This window comes from Agelaius tricolor, unplaced genomic scaffold, assembly GCF_023055355.1.
Source record: "Agelaius tricolor isolate 1412-34295 unplaced genomic scaffold, bAgeTri1.0.p SCAF_3, whole genome shotgun sequence".
Taxonomy (NCBI): Eukaryota; Metazoa; Chordata; class Aves; order Passeriformes; family Icteridae; genus Agelaius; species Agelaius tricolor.
This window is the reverse complement of record NW_027269263.1, coordinates 59,421,891-59,438,565: the sequence shown is the minus strand read 5'-3', so window position 1 is coordinate 59,438,565 and position 16,675 is coordinate 59,421,891. Positions and strand designations below refer to the sequence as shown.

Below are 16,675 nucleotides of genomic sequence, written 5' to 3'. Positions count from 1 at the left end.
TTGAGCATGTGCACACTCATTGTAGGTACTTGTTTACTGGTTAACATATTTCTGGCAGTGGGAGATGTCTCCAAGTGCACCACGAGATGCGCTCCCTCAAAGTCCTGCTGTGACAGTACGCTGCTGAGTGACCCACACTGCCTCGACTGGATCAGAGACCATCTCTCTCTGCAAAAGTGAAAATCTTGATCCAAAAGAAGTTTGCACCCAGGAGGTCAGAGCAGCACAGAATATGCTTGCAAGACAGTTTAGGAAAACCTAAGCCAAGCCCCAAGTGATGTTGCTTGGAAAATCTTCGGCTTTAACAGAGTCGACACCTTGGATAACATTTTCAGCGTTGGCCCGTTGTCATAGGGGCACAAATCTCACCAAACGGGAAAGACTGTTCAGCGTATTTTGGGGAAAAAACTGAGCTTGAGCAAATCGAGCTTCCAATCTCGCAAAAAAAAAAAAAAAGCTTCTGAAAGCTGAGGTAAAACACCTGGATCAATCAGAGGGCTGAATCTAACCACTGTTCTGACGCTTCTCTTACTCTTCTTCGCTTTTAAAGTTTTAAATATAGGAACTAGTTCGAGGGGAGTGTAAGAGCCCCATGCGAGGGGTCTGTCTGTTACCCTGTTCCCCGTCACGGCCGCCCGCTCTCATTCCCTCTGCACAGTGACCCCTATCGGCCCCCAGCCTCTCCCGCACCCATCCGCCCGCGCTGGGGCCCGGCTCCGCTCCCGGCCCGGGGCCGCTCTGCCCCGGCCCCGCCGCCTCCCCCCGCCCTGCCCCGGCCCCAGCAGCGCTCCGGCAGCCCCGGCACGGCCCGCCCGGCGGGACAGAAACTTTCCCGGCGAGTTACGCTCCCGCTCCGGGCGCGATGTGCCGGGGGCTACGGCGGCCGAGCCCCGCGGGGCCGAGCGCGGGCGCTGCGCCCCTCAGGCCGCCCTGCGCGCCCCTTGTGCCCCTCAGCCCGCCATGCGCGCCTCTCTGCGCTCCCTGCGCGCCCCTTGTGCCCCTCAGCCCGCCTCTCTGCGCTCCCTGCGCGCCCCTCTGCGCTCTCTGCGCGCCCCTTGTGCCCCTCAGCCCGCCATGCGCGCCCCTCTGCGCTCCCCTCAGCCCGCCCTGCGCGCCTCTCTGCGCTCCCTGCGCGCTGCCCGCGGCGCTGCCTGGGGTGGGCGGACGGGCCGGGCGGCTGCCGGCGGCGCGCAGGGCGGGGTGTGGCCTCGCCATTATTTATGAGCTCCAGCCCCTATTTGCTCAGCTAATGATGCACCGGCGGCCGCCGAGCCTCGCCTCGCCGGAGCGGCGGCCAGGGCAGGGCAGCGCCTGTAACTGGAAACCAGCGCCGGCACCGCGCGGCCGCTCCATTCACTCCTAGGTGCGTGGCTGCGCGCAGGGGAGAAGCGCTCCCTGAGCCTCAGGAGTCACTGCCAGGATTATTGCACAGAGGAGCCGGGAATATCTTTACAACCACCACGAGAAGAGACTTTTCTCTTTTTTCCCTTTTTTTTGTTTATTTTATTTATTTTTTTTCTCTGCCGTGAGCCAGGTTTGGAATTAAAGTGTTCTGGTAGCAGGAGTGAAGTCTATAAACTGATAGAAACCAGATAGAAGTCAGTATTACTGCTGCTTCCAATAGCCGGGTAAGCATAACTTAAAGTTCTCTTTCTTTTCTGTAATAGATGTGAAATGTCTCTGATGGTTGGAATTTGCTGCTGTTCACAGACAGTTAAACCAATGTTTTCCAGATTGGCATAGTCCGTGTTTGGCAGGGTTTTTGGTCTTTTTTTTTTCCTTCTTCATTTCTTTTCTTTCCTCTGCCAAATGATTTTCCTTACAGGATTTAGGGGTAGGAGCCGGGCTGTAGCAGATGACACCTGCACAGCACTTCCTAGCAAAGCGATACTTTCCAGAAGCCGTGCAACATGCTGCCAGCGACCTCCGTGGCAGGGAAACTTCACTACTTCACTTTCGTAGCGGTTTGTCTGTTTGTTTACAGTTAAGACTAGAATGTAAGAACAGAAATGCAATTAGACACTGCTTTTTGTCTGTCCTGTAGGATTCTTTTAAAGTACTTGCAAGGCTTTAGGTCTGCGTGTTGTCAGCAGAGATCATGTGCACTGGACGTGCTGAATATAGTATCATGACTTACTGAGATAAATTCAGAGCTGGGATATAAGCCCAAAGCAAGAGTCAAACCTGCAATGAGCTGTCAGTTACCAGCTCTGTAAATCTCTGGAATTAAACCTATTTCCATTAGGTAACTCACATGTCAGACACCCTGAGGTACCTTTTTGTCACTATATGCATTTATTATTTATGTGCCTAACAGCTGGGTAGGAGCCATGCTGCTCAGCACTTGAATCTTATATTTGCCTGTCACTTCTGTGTTAACGGTGAAGATCTGCAATTTGAGCAATGAATGTAGCAATGTTTCACTCCTCTAACCGATTACACTAGAATTGGCAGGAGGCACGAGAGTGGGAGGGAAAGAGAGCTGAAAGGGTTTTTATTCTATTATTGTTTCCTACAGTATTATTTAAAGGAAGAAGGAAAGCCGCACACTTGTTCCTCTTTGACTTTTTATCTGTATTGCAAAGAAAGCATAGTGTTACTACTGTAAAATACTTATCCCATTGCATCTGTTAAATCACATGTTCTGTATGATTGGCTATTTATTTTGGCATGACGAAGAAATTTTATTGGGATTTAATGCCATTTCTCTCTTAGAAGAGGAGTAAGTTAAAGGATATCCCATGGGCAAGTCATAGGGTTTTAAATTTAAAGCCCACAAAGCAACATTAGTACTAGAATTCGTGCAGCCTGTTTAAAAATTATTCTTGGCAAAACCTCTGCAACTATCATTTTATTAGTTAACAGACCCTTAGAGATAATTTGGAACTGGGCCAGAATGGATATGTTTTTCCTACAGACCCGATCTGTAGCTGGCAAATTTCTGACAAGGTTGTTTTTGTCAATTAGCAGAGTTGTAGAATTGCTTGATCTCCGTGCATTTCTCAGTACTCAGAGCAGATAATGAAGGAGAGTTTAGAGTGTGGGCTGCAGAGCTCTGCGCTTTCATGCACGCTGTCCTTCCCACCCCCAGCTTGGTGTGAAGTCCTCAAGCAAAGAGAAGCCTTTCCAAGCGATTTACAGTGAGTGGATGGGGAATGACAGGGGTGGTAACGAGATACGGGGCTTTTACCGCTAAACCAGTGGTGTGGATCCAGCCCAAGCTAGTGCTGACCTAAAGTCATCCCTGCCTGACAGCTCATTCCTGCCGTGCTGGGGTGGTCACAGCCGGTCCTTTAAGGACAGGTGTGAACCTCAGAGGGACAGGATGAACGAGGCTGTAGAAATATTGGCTGTAGAAATAGTGGCTTCCACTGGAGGGACTGGAGTGCTGGAGCAGAGCTGAGGTGAAGAATGGCAAGCTGACTGTAGGCAAGAAGGTAACAAGTCTCTTAATAAAAATAAATGTACAGCCTTTAAGGATATCTTCTAGCTTTAGGGGCTGTGACTTTCAAAGTGCTTCCTGTTGCCATAAAATCAAATATATCACCTGAGTGATTAACTAATAAGTGGTGTCTAGTAGAAGAGTTATTTACATCAAAAAGATATATATATATATATATATATATATATATATATATATAAAGTAGTGAAGTAAAATGGGCCTAAAATGATGGTGTTATGTATTCTCACTTTTGCAGCTGAGCTGACAAAGTTGTTACAATAGGCGAAATGAAATTTGCACTTCACAGTTCTTGGAGAGATGCAGTTTAGTAGCAATGTGATACAGATATGCACTGTTCAGCTTCTAATAGTGGCTGGGCTTTTTGGATTTGGTCTAAAGTCCTTTAGAAAAGCCACTTTCCTCCAGTAATTCCAGTGATCTCAAATACTTCCTGAACTAAGAAAAGATACAGAGTTCTGGAGTGTTTTCTGAGTCTCTGAGATGCTCAGGCTTCTCAGCAGATAACTCCTATAAATGAAGGTTCAGCAAATGTGCAGGAGAAGTAGCAGGTATATCAAGTGTGGTATCATTGTCCAGCTCTAGGATTCTTAGTGCCCTGTAAAAGTCAATGAGAGCAGGTGTGTATCCTGGAAGGAGCTAGCCCAAAAAGCAAACGTTGACTAACAGTTTCAAGAGTGTTAAAATACTTTTGGTTTCACAGTTTTGAAATTAATGACATGCACAGCCAGAGTTTCTTTAAATAAAAACTTGAGGGTGATTAGAGAGCTCAGCTTACTAAAACTTAAAGCTCATTTCCAAGTACCTTTGATTTCAGATGTTTAAAGAAAAGAAAAAAAAAACCAAACAACCAATAACCCAAACCTACCACCCTCCCCTTAACATGAGAGAGAGATGTCTAAAAATATCAGCCAGATTTTTATTCGTGAAACTTTATCTCCTGTCCTTGCTTTGCTCTGCCTTGACATTTAGTATAATTATATTTCCAGCAGGTGGAATTGTCTTCATTTTAAATAAACTCGGTCTAGTGCTGTAGTCTGTCCTAGCCAAAAGTTGGGCTCTCTTGGTTCTTACTAACAGGCAGAGAGTTCCTCTTGTGCCAGCACAGAAGACTTGCTGGGGAAAACCACTTTCAGATGCACAAAGGAAAAACAGGAGTGCTGTACCTCCTTCACATCAGTAATTATGGCTTCAGCTGGAAGAGGCCTCCAACACAATCTTTCCATACTTTTGTTTTTGCTCCACAAGATTTGAGAGTATGAGAAGAGTAATGTGATATATCTCTCTTTCAGGTTTCATTTCTTGGATATTAAGTTGCAAATCTGAAGAGATGGCATTTCTTGCAGTGAACGTGTTGATTGGGATATTTATTTACTTTAGCAGTGTAAAAGGATCTTCCCAGCCTCAAGCAAGGGTGTTCCTAACATTCAATGGTAAGAAATAAGATAAACATTCTTAAGCAAATATTATGATTGAACATTTTCTTCTTCTCCTTAAATTCAATAACTGAGTAGCAACTGGCATTTTGATCTGTGTCCACAATTACAATTTTTGGTTTTTGCTGAGGCACCTGTCAGCCTAAATTTGATTCTCTTACCAGAGTCTACCTATTGCTGTAGATGCATGTTTAATATATAATTAATAATTAGTAGACTTTTCTCTTGATTTTGGATTATTATGACTTACTAACAACTAAAGGCTTGTTTCTTATCTGTAATTTTGTTTGGAAAAAATATAACACATTACATGTGGTAGAGATGATTAATGATTCGAGTTGCTTCCCTTTTCAGTCAACTGAAACACTTTATATTCTGAAAATGAGGCTGCCTGAAGTTTTACCAAAATAGTTAGTTACAGAGTCCTTTGGAAAAATTCCATTCCTTGTGCACTTTGTGCTCTGTGTAGGATGTACATAGCCTGTAGCAATCACTGATGCCTTCATACTGTAACCCAGCAATGAAAATTATCATTTTCAAAAGAAAGTTTCTTTTACTTCTGAAGTGCTGAGCAGTACCTCATTGCTGCAATTGCACCAGTATTGCTTTTAATAGTAAAGTAACTTATTCTTCTAGTCTTAAATGTTGATTTTTAGCCACCACTTCAGAATCTGTGTTCCTCAGCTTACAGTTCCTGTTAAATCTGAGCTGAAACTTTCTGTCACTAATTATAGAGGCATTGAGTTTCTCCAGCCCTCTGCCTTTTCTGTGATTGTCTTTGAGGCATGAGGGCTTGCTACTTCCTGCACCAATACTGCTTGCATTAGGATGGCTTCTGTGGTTCATTAGTGCAGGGATGCCCTGCCACTGCCTTGGGAATACTCTGTGTGCTCCGAACCATCTCTAAGAATTGCTTTAAAAATAGTCAGAGCTAGCAAGTATCTCAAACTTCTACTGCTACAACGATCAGTAACTATGTAAACATGAGACTGAGAGACGTCCAGAAGGAGACTGTCAAGTTAGACTTTCTGCAAATACCAACAGGAGTTTGAATAATTAAATTATAGAACAAGGGGCCCTAAACTGATGAATGCAGTACTTAATAGGTGTAAAATAGCACAGCTCCAGTAAAAGCAATAGTAGGAATTGAGTTCCAAGAGGGAATTCAAATGAAGAAGTAGGGATAGGAGTTTATTTTCCTTGTTTAGAGTCTGCGCTGGTTTTGGTGGAGGTGGTACTGTTTTGGCACAACTCAACACAGAAGCAAGTTTGGCTGTGGTTGTGTGTTACATTGTAGGTTTGCCACAGTTATGCACAACAGGCTGATTTAGATTGCCACGTCATCTCCTTGGTGGCCTTGAAAGTAATCTAAGCTTCCCTTGATCTCTGCTATGAGCATGAAGTAGGAAGTGTTCATGTTTTGTGGTATTCAACCTTGTGAATGGGAAAGAATTCTACTGAGAGGCAAATGGTTTTAAGAGAAACTCAAGAGCTTTTGTCTCATCACAGGTATCCTGCAAGGCTGAAACAGTGAAGCATCCATAGGGCAAAAGACCCCAAACCTAAGAATTAAAAAAAAAAAAAAAAAACAAACCTGAATTAAAACCTTAGTTTCTGTGCTCCTGAAAGGAGGTTGTCCCTTCTCCCTTTAGAAGGGGCCATGACAGCTTCATGCTGCAGTGACCCCTTTGTCTGGTCAGGTTCTTGGGCCCCAAGAGCTCTGTCCCCTGTGCCAGCCCTGGGGACACAGCCTTGCCTCACTAGTTCCTGCTGTGACCCTCCTTGGCTGCCTTGCTTAGAGAGCCTTGCAATGCTATCTGATTTTCTTAAAACTGACTTTTTTCTCTCCCTCATACTTAACAGCCAACCTTTGAAGAAGAAATTACATATTTAGGTCCTAATTTTTTATTGGGTCTTTTGAAGTCATAAAAGTAAAAAATGAATTATGTGTTTTTACAATATGAGAAGTATGTCCGAAATAAAAAGCTAAGCTTTTTGTGTAATATATAAACATAACTTTTATTTTTAAACCTGATTTCCAGATGGTAAGAAACAACTTTCATTATGTGAAAAGAGTTTGCAGGTTATTGTGTATACCAAGGTAATGGAACCACCTGTAGTATGAACTTCTGTTCTATAAATCTTTGTTTGCTTACATGAGTAGAGATGTAATAGAAAAAGGTGCAACTTTGTATTGTTCTCTAGCTATTGTTCTCTAGTGCCATAACACATTTTTTCTTCATAAGCTGCTTCATAACTTCTTGTTTTTAAATCATGTAGAAATACCAAGTTATTTGGCAGTCTCCTTGCCCTGAGAAGCTGTCAGTTTTTATGGAGAATTGTCACTCTTTTAAAGTGCATCATTTGAAAATAAAACCATAATTAGGACTCCTTATGTTTTAAATGACATTAGACAATGAAGACAAGTCATTCAAGCTTAGGATACTTATGTGATATTTTTCAGGTTCTGAATTGGATTTGGCTCAGTGTCTACAATTACATTGCATAAGTTTTGGGGGTAGAGTGTATACAGGAGGAGAAAATGAGTGATGCTTTTCAAAGCTAACCTGCTCCTTCAGGATCAAGTCAATTGAGCTTATTCACATTGCAGCATTTCTCATGGGAAAATCCAGCAAGTATCTTGACCTATTCTGTTTTTCATCAGGAAAGATAAAAATGCGAATCATTTGAATCATGGGCTGCTTTTCTCTTTGCCATCTACTTCATTAAGAATCAAATGTAATTAAAAAGTGCGCCTGGGTAATACCTCAAGAGCCTGATAATAGGGATTTTGCAATTAACTTCAATGGATGAAGGACTGCAACCCTAACTTCTATTTCTGAAATCAAAAGCCTGTCCCCTTGTCTAATTAAAATGTAGCTCATGCCTTAGCTGAGGTTGTTAACTGTGGGTATGACGTGAGTGTGGAACTTATTGCTGTCTGCACCCCGAGTGCCTTGGAAATTGCAGTGCTGTACAGAACCCCGAGGCCTGATTCCTGTTGCTTGCACCTTGTATAGCCATTTACTCAGCTGAAAGGAAAGGTCAGGCTGGAGCTGAGCTGCTGCTTTGCTCAGGTGAACGTGGTAAAACAGGGGACTGGGCCTGTGGAGAATCAGGAAAAGGGGCTCTGGGTGTGCCTGGGGCGATTTTGTGTGACCCAATTGTCCTGTTCAAGGGTGATGGCTCAAACCACTGGTACTTGTACAAGGTCTGCACTTGAAGAGCTGATGCAGTTGAAGAAAAAAAGATGGCCCGAGGCTTTTTCTATGCTGAAATTGCAAAGATGTGAAGCCTGTGGTGCAGCAGGTGCAGCAGTGTTGGGAATCATCTGCTGTGTTCCTGTTGAGCCTGCAGGAGTGAGGGAACCTGGGATGGAGGAAGCAAAGGACTCAACATGTCTCCCTGCACTATTAGTACACTATTCCCCCTCCTCCTGCCTCTTCTGGCTCCTTGTCCCTGGAATAGATTTTTTTTAATCTACTTAAATCACCTATCTTGATTTAAAGCACCATAGTTTATTTTCTCTTCATAGCAAAAGACTTACCTTATCTGTTTATGAACAATCAAGTGTGGTGCCTGCTGTTTCTCAAGCTCCATGCATTCCTTCTTGTCACTGCATGCTCCTGAACAGATAATTGGGAGCTGTATCCTTCAGTCTTCACAGGGGAAAAGCCTTTCAGAAATCAGTGGGAGTATGACCAGAATAAGGAAAGAGGTACTAGACTCCAGGTTAGTGTCAGGCTTTGTTTCATTCCAACTCCAAGAGATGTTGGAATGAAACAAACCTTTTGGATTTTGTTGCAGCCCTAAAATGCTGAGCCATACCATTTTACCATCAAATTCTGAACTGATTGAAGCAGATAGAGTATTTTTTTATAAATATTAAAGCAGATAGTGTATTTTTTAAAATACACTCAAACAAACCTTCTTTGGGGATTAAATGTATACGGTGATACACAACAAAGTGGTAATTTCACAATTTACTGAGAACATGTAATGCATTCCTGCCTTAAATGTCTGGTCTAGCAGATATTTCCCATGCAGATTCTCCTATTGTCTGCAGTGAAAATTCCATATGAGAAGTGGATCAAGGCTAATTTGCAGACAGTTTTGTTCTTCTCTTTGTTATAAAATTACTAGAACACGTAAAGGAATTTTAAGAAAGTATCAGTCGGATTCATTAATGACAATTAAAGTGCATAAAATGTCACCAGAGCAACAGCAGCACTTATTCAACTGTCAACATATTTTAAAAGATTTAATGCAACCCCTGTGGTTACCCTCAAGGAAAAATAAAGGAACTGAGAACCATTTTCCTTGAGCTCTTGAGCAACAGCAGTACAACTTGTTTTTAAACAATCCCTCATTGTAATGTTAATGTTACCACAGTTAATAAAAAGTTCATTTATTATTTGAGGGACTTTGTGCTGATGACAGTCTAGTAGGCAAAGGTTTACACTCATATAGTTGATTGGATCTTTTTTGGTGTCCATGGAATGAAAGCTATTTATGAAATGAAGTAGAAGTAAAGCCTTAAAAGAGGAAAAAAAAAGAAAGAGAGAAGAGATCCAGGGTTTAATTTTGTTTACATGCAGAATTTACCTTGAATGTTCATATAGTTTCTTGATTTTCAGCAAATTGTGGGTAATATTTTCTCAAAATTAACTGATTTGGTGCTCTCACAGCTTCATGGATCTTAAATAATGTTAATTTATAAAGTGTTGAGCACCAACAATGTGAAAATTTTCCCAATTTAATTGTCTCTCACTGGATATCTAAAAAAACTTTATTTGAATACATCCATCTAAAAATAAGATACTTTTTTATCTTTAGTAGTGAAGATTGGTTTTTTACAGTTTGTTATAGAATCATAAAATGTTAAGGGGTTGGAATGGATCTTAATGGATCTGGTCCCAACATCCCCTGACATGAGCAGAGATTCCTCCCATTAGACCAGGTTGCTTAAGGCTTTATCCAAGCTTCCCTTGAACACTGCCAGGGTTGGTATATCCACAGTCTCCCTGGCAACCTGTTTCAGTGTCTAACCACTCAAGAGTACAGAAATTCTTCCTGATATCTAATCTAAATTGGCCCCTCTTTCAGTTTATGCCCATTTCTCCTTGTCCCATCAGTCCTGCCCAAGAGCCCTTCTCTGGCTTCTCTGTAGCCCCTTCAGATACTGGAAGGTCTCTGGTTGCTGTGAGGTCTCCAAACCTCCTCTTCTCCAGGCAGAGCAGCCCCAACTTTCTCAGCCTGTCCTTGTGCTCCAGTCCCCTTATCAACTTTGTGGCCTTCTCTGGATTTGCTCCAACAGTTTCAAGTTCTTATTTTGGGGACACCAGAGCTGTGGTCAGTATTCCAGACGGGGTCTCGAATTGATAGCTTTGGTTGTTACAAATTACAGTCTTTGGGGGTAATTTTTACACTTCTACCTTCTCTGTATTTTTTTTCCTGTGCCTTTTTGTTTGTGTTTTTCTCTGTTACATAAACAGAGGCTTATTTCTATAAATCTTGTATTGAAATTGAATTGCTTGAATACGCTATGAGTTAAATGTACAAAAAAAATATCAAACATATTAAAGGAAGCATTATTTAAAAACCTCTGTATTCTTTCTAGAGTTCCATGGTTATAGGTTCTACATGCCAAATGACATTGAATCTGCTTATTTTCACGTTCTTGTTCAGTGCCAGTGTCTTTGAGTTGGCTTCACTGTTATTATTGTTGACATGAGTGTACAGGAGAGGATAATGTATTGTTTCTGTATTTAGTTAAATTGTGCCATGTGATTTGACTTCAGTTATGAAAATGGTCTTGCAATAAAGCTGAAGTCACAGGTGGTGTTTGGTCCAGTTCTGTCTTTGTGCTCTAAAATAACTGTAAGAAGTACCCTCATGGGAAAGCACAAAGAACTATGTCTTCAAGGTGGTTAATTATCAGGTAACAGAGGTGTCAGATGATTAACCAAAGGTAGTTAATTACCAGGCAACAAATTACCAGCCTACAAACTTGATCCTACTCTTGGGTGAAGAGCTCATCTGAATTTGACAAAATTTGTGAAGACTTGTTTTTTTTCTTGCACATTAATAAGTAGATCTGTTACCTAAGAGATGACTTACTTCCTTTAATCTCTTTTTGTTCCTGAACTCAGTCAATTTGACCTGTATCTGAACCAGCTGTGGTTTTGTTTGGTTTTTTTTTTTTTTAATTTTGGAATGGAGAAATCAAACTTTATCTTAGAACATTTTGACAGATTCTTCACATCTTGGCGCTCTCTGCTTGTCATAGAAGAAAGCAGCTTATCTTGGCCAATTCCACTGCTCTGTCATTACAATTCTTTCTTGCATTGCCTGTCCAAGGCAAATGCTGAAGTCCCTACGTAGGCAGTTATATTGCCATTATTGTACAACACATCTTCTTTTTCTGTATAAAAAAATGTGATGAGAGAGAAATGACATAGACATTTCTAATACCCCATTTTTTTCCAGAGTGTTTGGGTACCAGTAACAAGAGCTCCTCTGTGAGCTCACAGAGCTCCTACTGGATGAGCTCACAGTGCACTTTGATATGTGGAGCTGCACAAGCCTTTGTGTGTATCAGATGTAATTAGTGACGTGACTCACAATAATTACTCATTTTATTGAAGTGCGTTGACTGAGGTCCTGCCATGAATAAATACATAGACCAAGAACTTGTGCTGTTATTTGAACTGGCTGTTCCCTCAACATGTGTGTTTTGTTCTTTTTGGTGCTGACTTTTCTGAGTTCTCAGTAACACTTCTTAATAAAAAGACTAGGCAGTTTCTCAGGGGAAGGTCTTTGTCTTAGGGACACGGTTTACTGGTTCACAGTGCAGCTCCTCAGCTCATCTTAGCTCATCTTACAATCAGACATCCCTGGCTCAGCAGGCCCCAGGTTAAAAGAAGGCTGTATGTTTTCCCCTGTTCAGTTGATTACCTAGGTGGGGTCTCAGGGATACAACTGAGTAAAAGTTCACTCACAACTGAGTGAATCAGGGTGATGTTGTATCTCTCTTACTGGGAATCAAGATAAATGTGTATTTCCAGGAATGAAGAGAATGATTGTGATTGACAGAGGATTTACCTTTTTCAGTGCAAACTTGGTACAATTGCATTTGCATTGTTACTTCATCTGCCACTGACACAGCTTCTTCCAGGAAACAGAAATCCTGGTAGTGATTTACTGGAGCTAAGGCTCAGGTGTAACAATGGAAGGAAGATAGGGAGTGATTGCTCTGCCTCTCCCATGAAACCACTCTGGAGCTGGGACCATCATCTCCTTAGAGAGTTTGGGTCTTTGTCTTATCTTTGTGAATGTAAGGCTAACTATTCCTCCTTGAGGAGAAGTTTCTTGATTCTTTTGTGTGTAAGGTTGGTGGAGGTTTTATTTCCTGCTCCTTTGTACAGTATTTGGGATATTTCCACCTACTACTCTCACCCAACAAATTAGTTATACAAAAGTGAGTGCTACAAAGGCTCCTCAATTACCACAACTAATACCCCAGATTATGTGAATTTTTTTTTTTTTTTTTCAGAAACACAGCTTTAATTTATAATCTTAGAAGGCTTTTACTGCAAGACAGCATTTTGAAGATGTGTCTTGCTGCCATCTTCCATCTTACCTACAAGAGATTAGGCCATGGTATTTCATCATTATCATGAAAGAAAGAGAAAAAAATCTGTAACTCTCCATCATATGACCTTGATAGAAAAAAGTCTCTGGAAAGCATTTCACCAGTACACAACTCCAGTGAGTGCTGTCAGGGAGTTGCAAGAAATGCAGGATTTATTGGGAGCTCTGTGTGTTGTTGGGAGAAGTGAATCTCAGATCTGGTGTGTGAAGGCCTTCAAATCACCATGAGCTTAGAGACTGGTCTGTGAGCAACTTTCAGGGCTGAGCTCTTAATTTGTGATTTAGCCACCATCTCCCAAGTGCTGTATGAAATTTTTAGTGACATTGATAATGTTGAGGAAGGAAGAATGGTTTTGGTTTTGTTTGGGTTTTTAAAATTTTTATTTGGAGGCTGTAAGTAAACACTTCATATGAAATGCATCCTATTTTTGTGAGACTGTTTTATTTCCAGTAAAAATTTCAAATGCAAATATGGTTTTGTGAGATGCAATTTTTAGTGATAGAATGGAATGAATACCCAGACTTCTGAACTGTTCTGCCTAATCTTACACACTGCTCTGGAATAAATTATTACCTCACCAAAATTATCTTCTAGAATGTGGATGAGGAGACATCACAATCAGCTGGGACTGCCAAGTTTCTTCATGGAAAAAATATGTGTATTGGCAGTTGCTTCTATTTTTTTTTTAAAAAAGAACACGAATCCAAATTCTTTTAATTACAGGCACTGCTTTCAGCCATTAAGAAGGCCAGAATGGCATTCCAAAATTTAAAAAAAAGGAATTAAGAATTACATGGTAAATATGAGATGTACTAAAATTCACTTTCAACTATTGTCTCAATTGTTGTCTCCTTTTAGAATTGCCTTTGCAATTTCACAGTTCCAATATTGCTTTGAAATGGAACTGAAAAATACAAGGTCTTGTAAATCCCTCCCTGACAGTAATAGGCTTTCTCAGTTACATGTTCTCCTTATCATTTGTTGTTGTTTCTGTTGCTTAAAAATTCTTTTCTGATGTTTAGTAACATTTCTCTTTGCCATTCTTAATGAAAATTTTCAAAAGCTTTGAGTTGTGCAGAGTAAATCAATTTACTTCAGCTCAGAATCAATTAAATTGGACAAACATTTGTCTTCTTTTAACATCTGTGTAAATCAGGCTAGACCTCTCAGTCTCCCAGCTCAAAGGAGCTGCAGAGTTAGATTTACAGGCATAAGAGAAGTATGCAAGGCAAATGTCTGTTCCCTTGTTTAGCTAAATTGGCTGAAAATGATGAGCCTCATTTTCTTTCCTTTTCATGATGCAAAGTTTTGAACAGGAGAAGTACCATGGTAGATATGCACACTACAATTGATAGTGCAACAGGAAACACAGAGGGGAAGACAGTAACAGTAGATGTACTCATTAATTTTGAAATAATGAAATATTTCCATTATTTTTAATGAAAAAAGGCATATGTATTTAGAACAGTCTTATAGATACATCAGTTTGAAGCTTTGATTTCTGTTTGTTGATGCCAAGCATTTTACTTCATTTGAACCTAACCCTGATACAGAAACTCCTTGAGAATACCTACTGCTCTGAGGAGAGTGGATTTTCCTTATCCTCTGAGATACCCTCTGAGCCATAGCCAGCCAGGGAATTAAACACCCTTCTCCTTGGGTCCAGCACTGTCACACACCTCTTTGGCCTTTCTGGTGCATTACAGTGGCACAGGGTACACATCATGAGCTGTGCTTTCCATAGCTCTCAGGAGCTCCTCCTTGTCTGGAGCAGCCAGCCTGCGTGCCTCTCATTGCAGTTGTCTGAGACAGTCTCTGTGTGAGTATGTTGAGTGCTCTTACAAGGCAAATATCAAATTAAAACACAAAAATGTGAGCACTTGAATTTTCAGAATGGCACTTTCTGGGGTTTTTTTAATATCAGCCAATTAAGATGTTATTTTCAAGGAGAGGCTTGGCATTTTTTCAAAAATTTACTTCTTGAGGCCTGAAAAGGCTTTAGTTGGCATGGAGAAGTGATCCTAGGCTTAGACTTTGTCATGGCTTCAGCATGAACACAGCTGGAATTTTTTAAGCTGATTTGACTAAAAACCCACTTCCTGCCACTGTTGAAAATAATGCACCATATATATATATATTTTACCTAAAGCAGACAAACCTACAGCAAAGACAAAAGAGTTTAAAGCCCCCATAAGGTGTTTTATTGTGGTTTGCATTAAGGAACTAAAACAGTGCACACACAACTTTTAAATATGAAAATGAATATGCCTGTAAAGCCATTACCTCTTCTTTAATAACTTACCATCTTTGTAGCTTTGGTAAATCCCTTTACAATGAGAAGAGTGTCAGCCATTCATTTCTCCAGCAGTAACACTGTTTTGCTTATGGAGACTTGCAAATTTTAGACTTTTTAGACAAAATTTGGAAAAGTAAAGAAGGTAAAGAATTTGTCAGTATTTTTATTCCATGTTTTTTCAAGCTCCCTCTCTACTATTTCCTGATATCAGGTAAATATGTTCTTAATTTCACAGTAATAGCTGAAAGGCTAAGCTGCATAAAATTGCAAAAATAATTTGAAGCTTTCAGGTGCAGTCAGGTATACCACTGTGCATGAGCAGTGCCCAGAAAGTGGAGCTAGGAGAAGACTTAGGAACTTGGCTGGCATAGTTTGGCCCACCAGCCAGGTCCAACAAACCACAGACCTTTTTTTAATCTGGTCACACTCTTTCCTTTGAGACATGGGAGAATCTGCTTGCACAGTGTGTGCTTCTATAGCTGATGAATTCATCCTCCCCAGCACCCAGAGGGTGAGCAGTGGGTTCATGAAGCACCAGCCTGGTGCTTACTTACTGAAGAGAAAGAGCATGAGTCTTGCTGCATTTTTGGGTATATATCCCCCTGGACTAGTTAGAGCAGGCTCTGGGGAAGAAGGGCAAGCACAGGAATTCAGCATCTCCCCAGCAGCTGGGGAGAGCAGAACGACCACCCTGATGCAGGAGCTCACAGGAGGGTTTTATAGAGCTAGGCTGTGCCAGCTGAATCAATACAGGGCCAGGGTTCATACCTACTGTGGTAATTTACAGAGATGTGTTGGGTGGGGGAGACAATCTCATAGAATTAATTATGAAAACCCAACCAGCCAATCTTTCTTGAGTTGGATTTTTTTTTTTTTCAGATACAGGAATCTGCCTGAAATGATGACTTAATTTCCATTTTCTATGAAAAAAATAAAAAGTTATATTTTATTCCAGATTCTCAGAGTGTCATTGCCAAAGAACTTTCCTTCATAAAAACATTCCAGTTATATGCAGCATTGCCATCCAGTGATGAGACCCCTCACCATTATTATTATTGTTACTGTTACTATATTTGTGCTTCTATCCAGTGCATTTTATGGGTACTGGGATTTTGGTATTGGTATTAGTATTGGTGCTGGGGTCAAGCATTGAATGCTGGTTATGAAGCAGCCTGTCCTTCTCCTTGTACGCTCACTTCCTCTCTTACCTTGTTCTTAAAGAGGTGGAAGAATTCTGCCTGGATTTTTCCAAGAGGCAAGCAGCTGAGTTTATTCTATTCACTCTGTGTGTGACCTTTGCTTTAAGGTTATTTTCTTTTGCACAAGGGGACAGTGGCATGGGAAGGGCTTTATGGCTTGCTTATGGCTATTGAAATCTTCCCTAGCCAGCTGGAGATCACTTTCACATTGGGTTGGATGTGAGAGAAAACATGCAACGTCTAAGACCAGCTAAACTTGAGATTGTGTGTAACATCAATAAACCCCAGCACTCTGAATAAACAAGGTGGCCATTCACTGTTTACTGTTCCCTTTGCTTATTTTTCCAGCACTGTGTCTGTGACAGCCCCAACCTGTTTGCTGAGCAGCTTAAAGTGGGTTTTGCTCAAAATAGGTCTCATTCTTAGCTGATAGGTTTAAGTTCTATGTGGAAATGTAGGAGACTGTGGGACAATTTTTCACTAAAAGGCCCTTTAAAGAAAGCAAATATTTATCAGTGGAGAGTGAGAGGGTGACATAGGAAGCACCAGGAGGTGAAAGGGGCTTGTAGAGATTACTCACAGGCACACAATACTGCACCCCAGCTCATGTAGTATGAGAACCATTGAGCC

At 41.2% G+C, this 16,675-nt stretch overlaps 1 protein-coding gene across 1 annotated transcript in view; it reads left to right on the top strand.

Annotated features, from left to right (window-relative positions):
• The first annotated feature begins 1,231 nt into the window (after nucleotides 1–1,231).
• SEMA3C (semaphorin 3C) overlaps nucleotides 1,232–16,675 on the top strand; it is a 118,355-nt gene continuing 102,911 nt past the window's right edge. Inside the window, exons 1-2 of the mRNA XM_071424018.1 lie at nucleotides 1,232–1,628; nucleotides 4,753–4,893. Of these exons, the coding sequence (XP_071280119.1) occupies nucleotides 4,791–4,893 (103 nt within the window). The 5' untranslated portion in view covers nucleotides 1,232–1,628; nucleotides 4,753–4,790. The remainder of the gene's footprint in view (nucleotides 1,629–4,752; nucleotides 4,894–16,675) is intronic.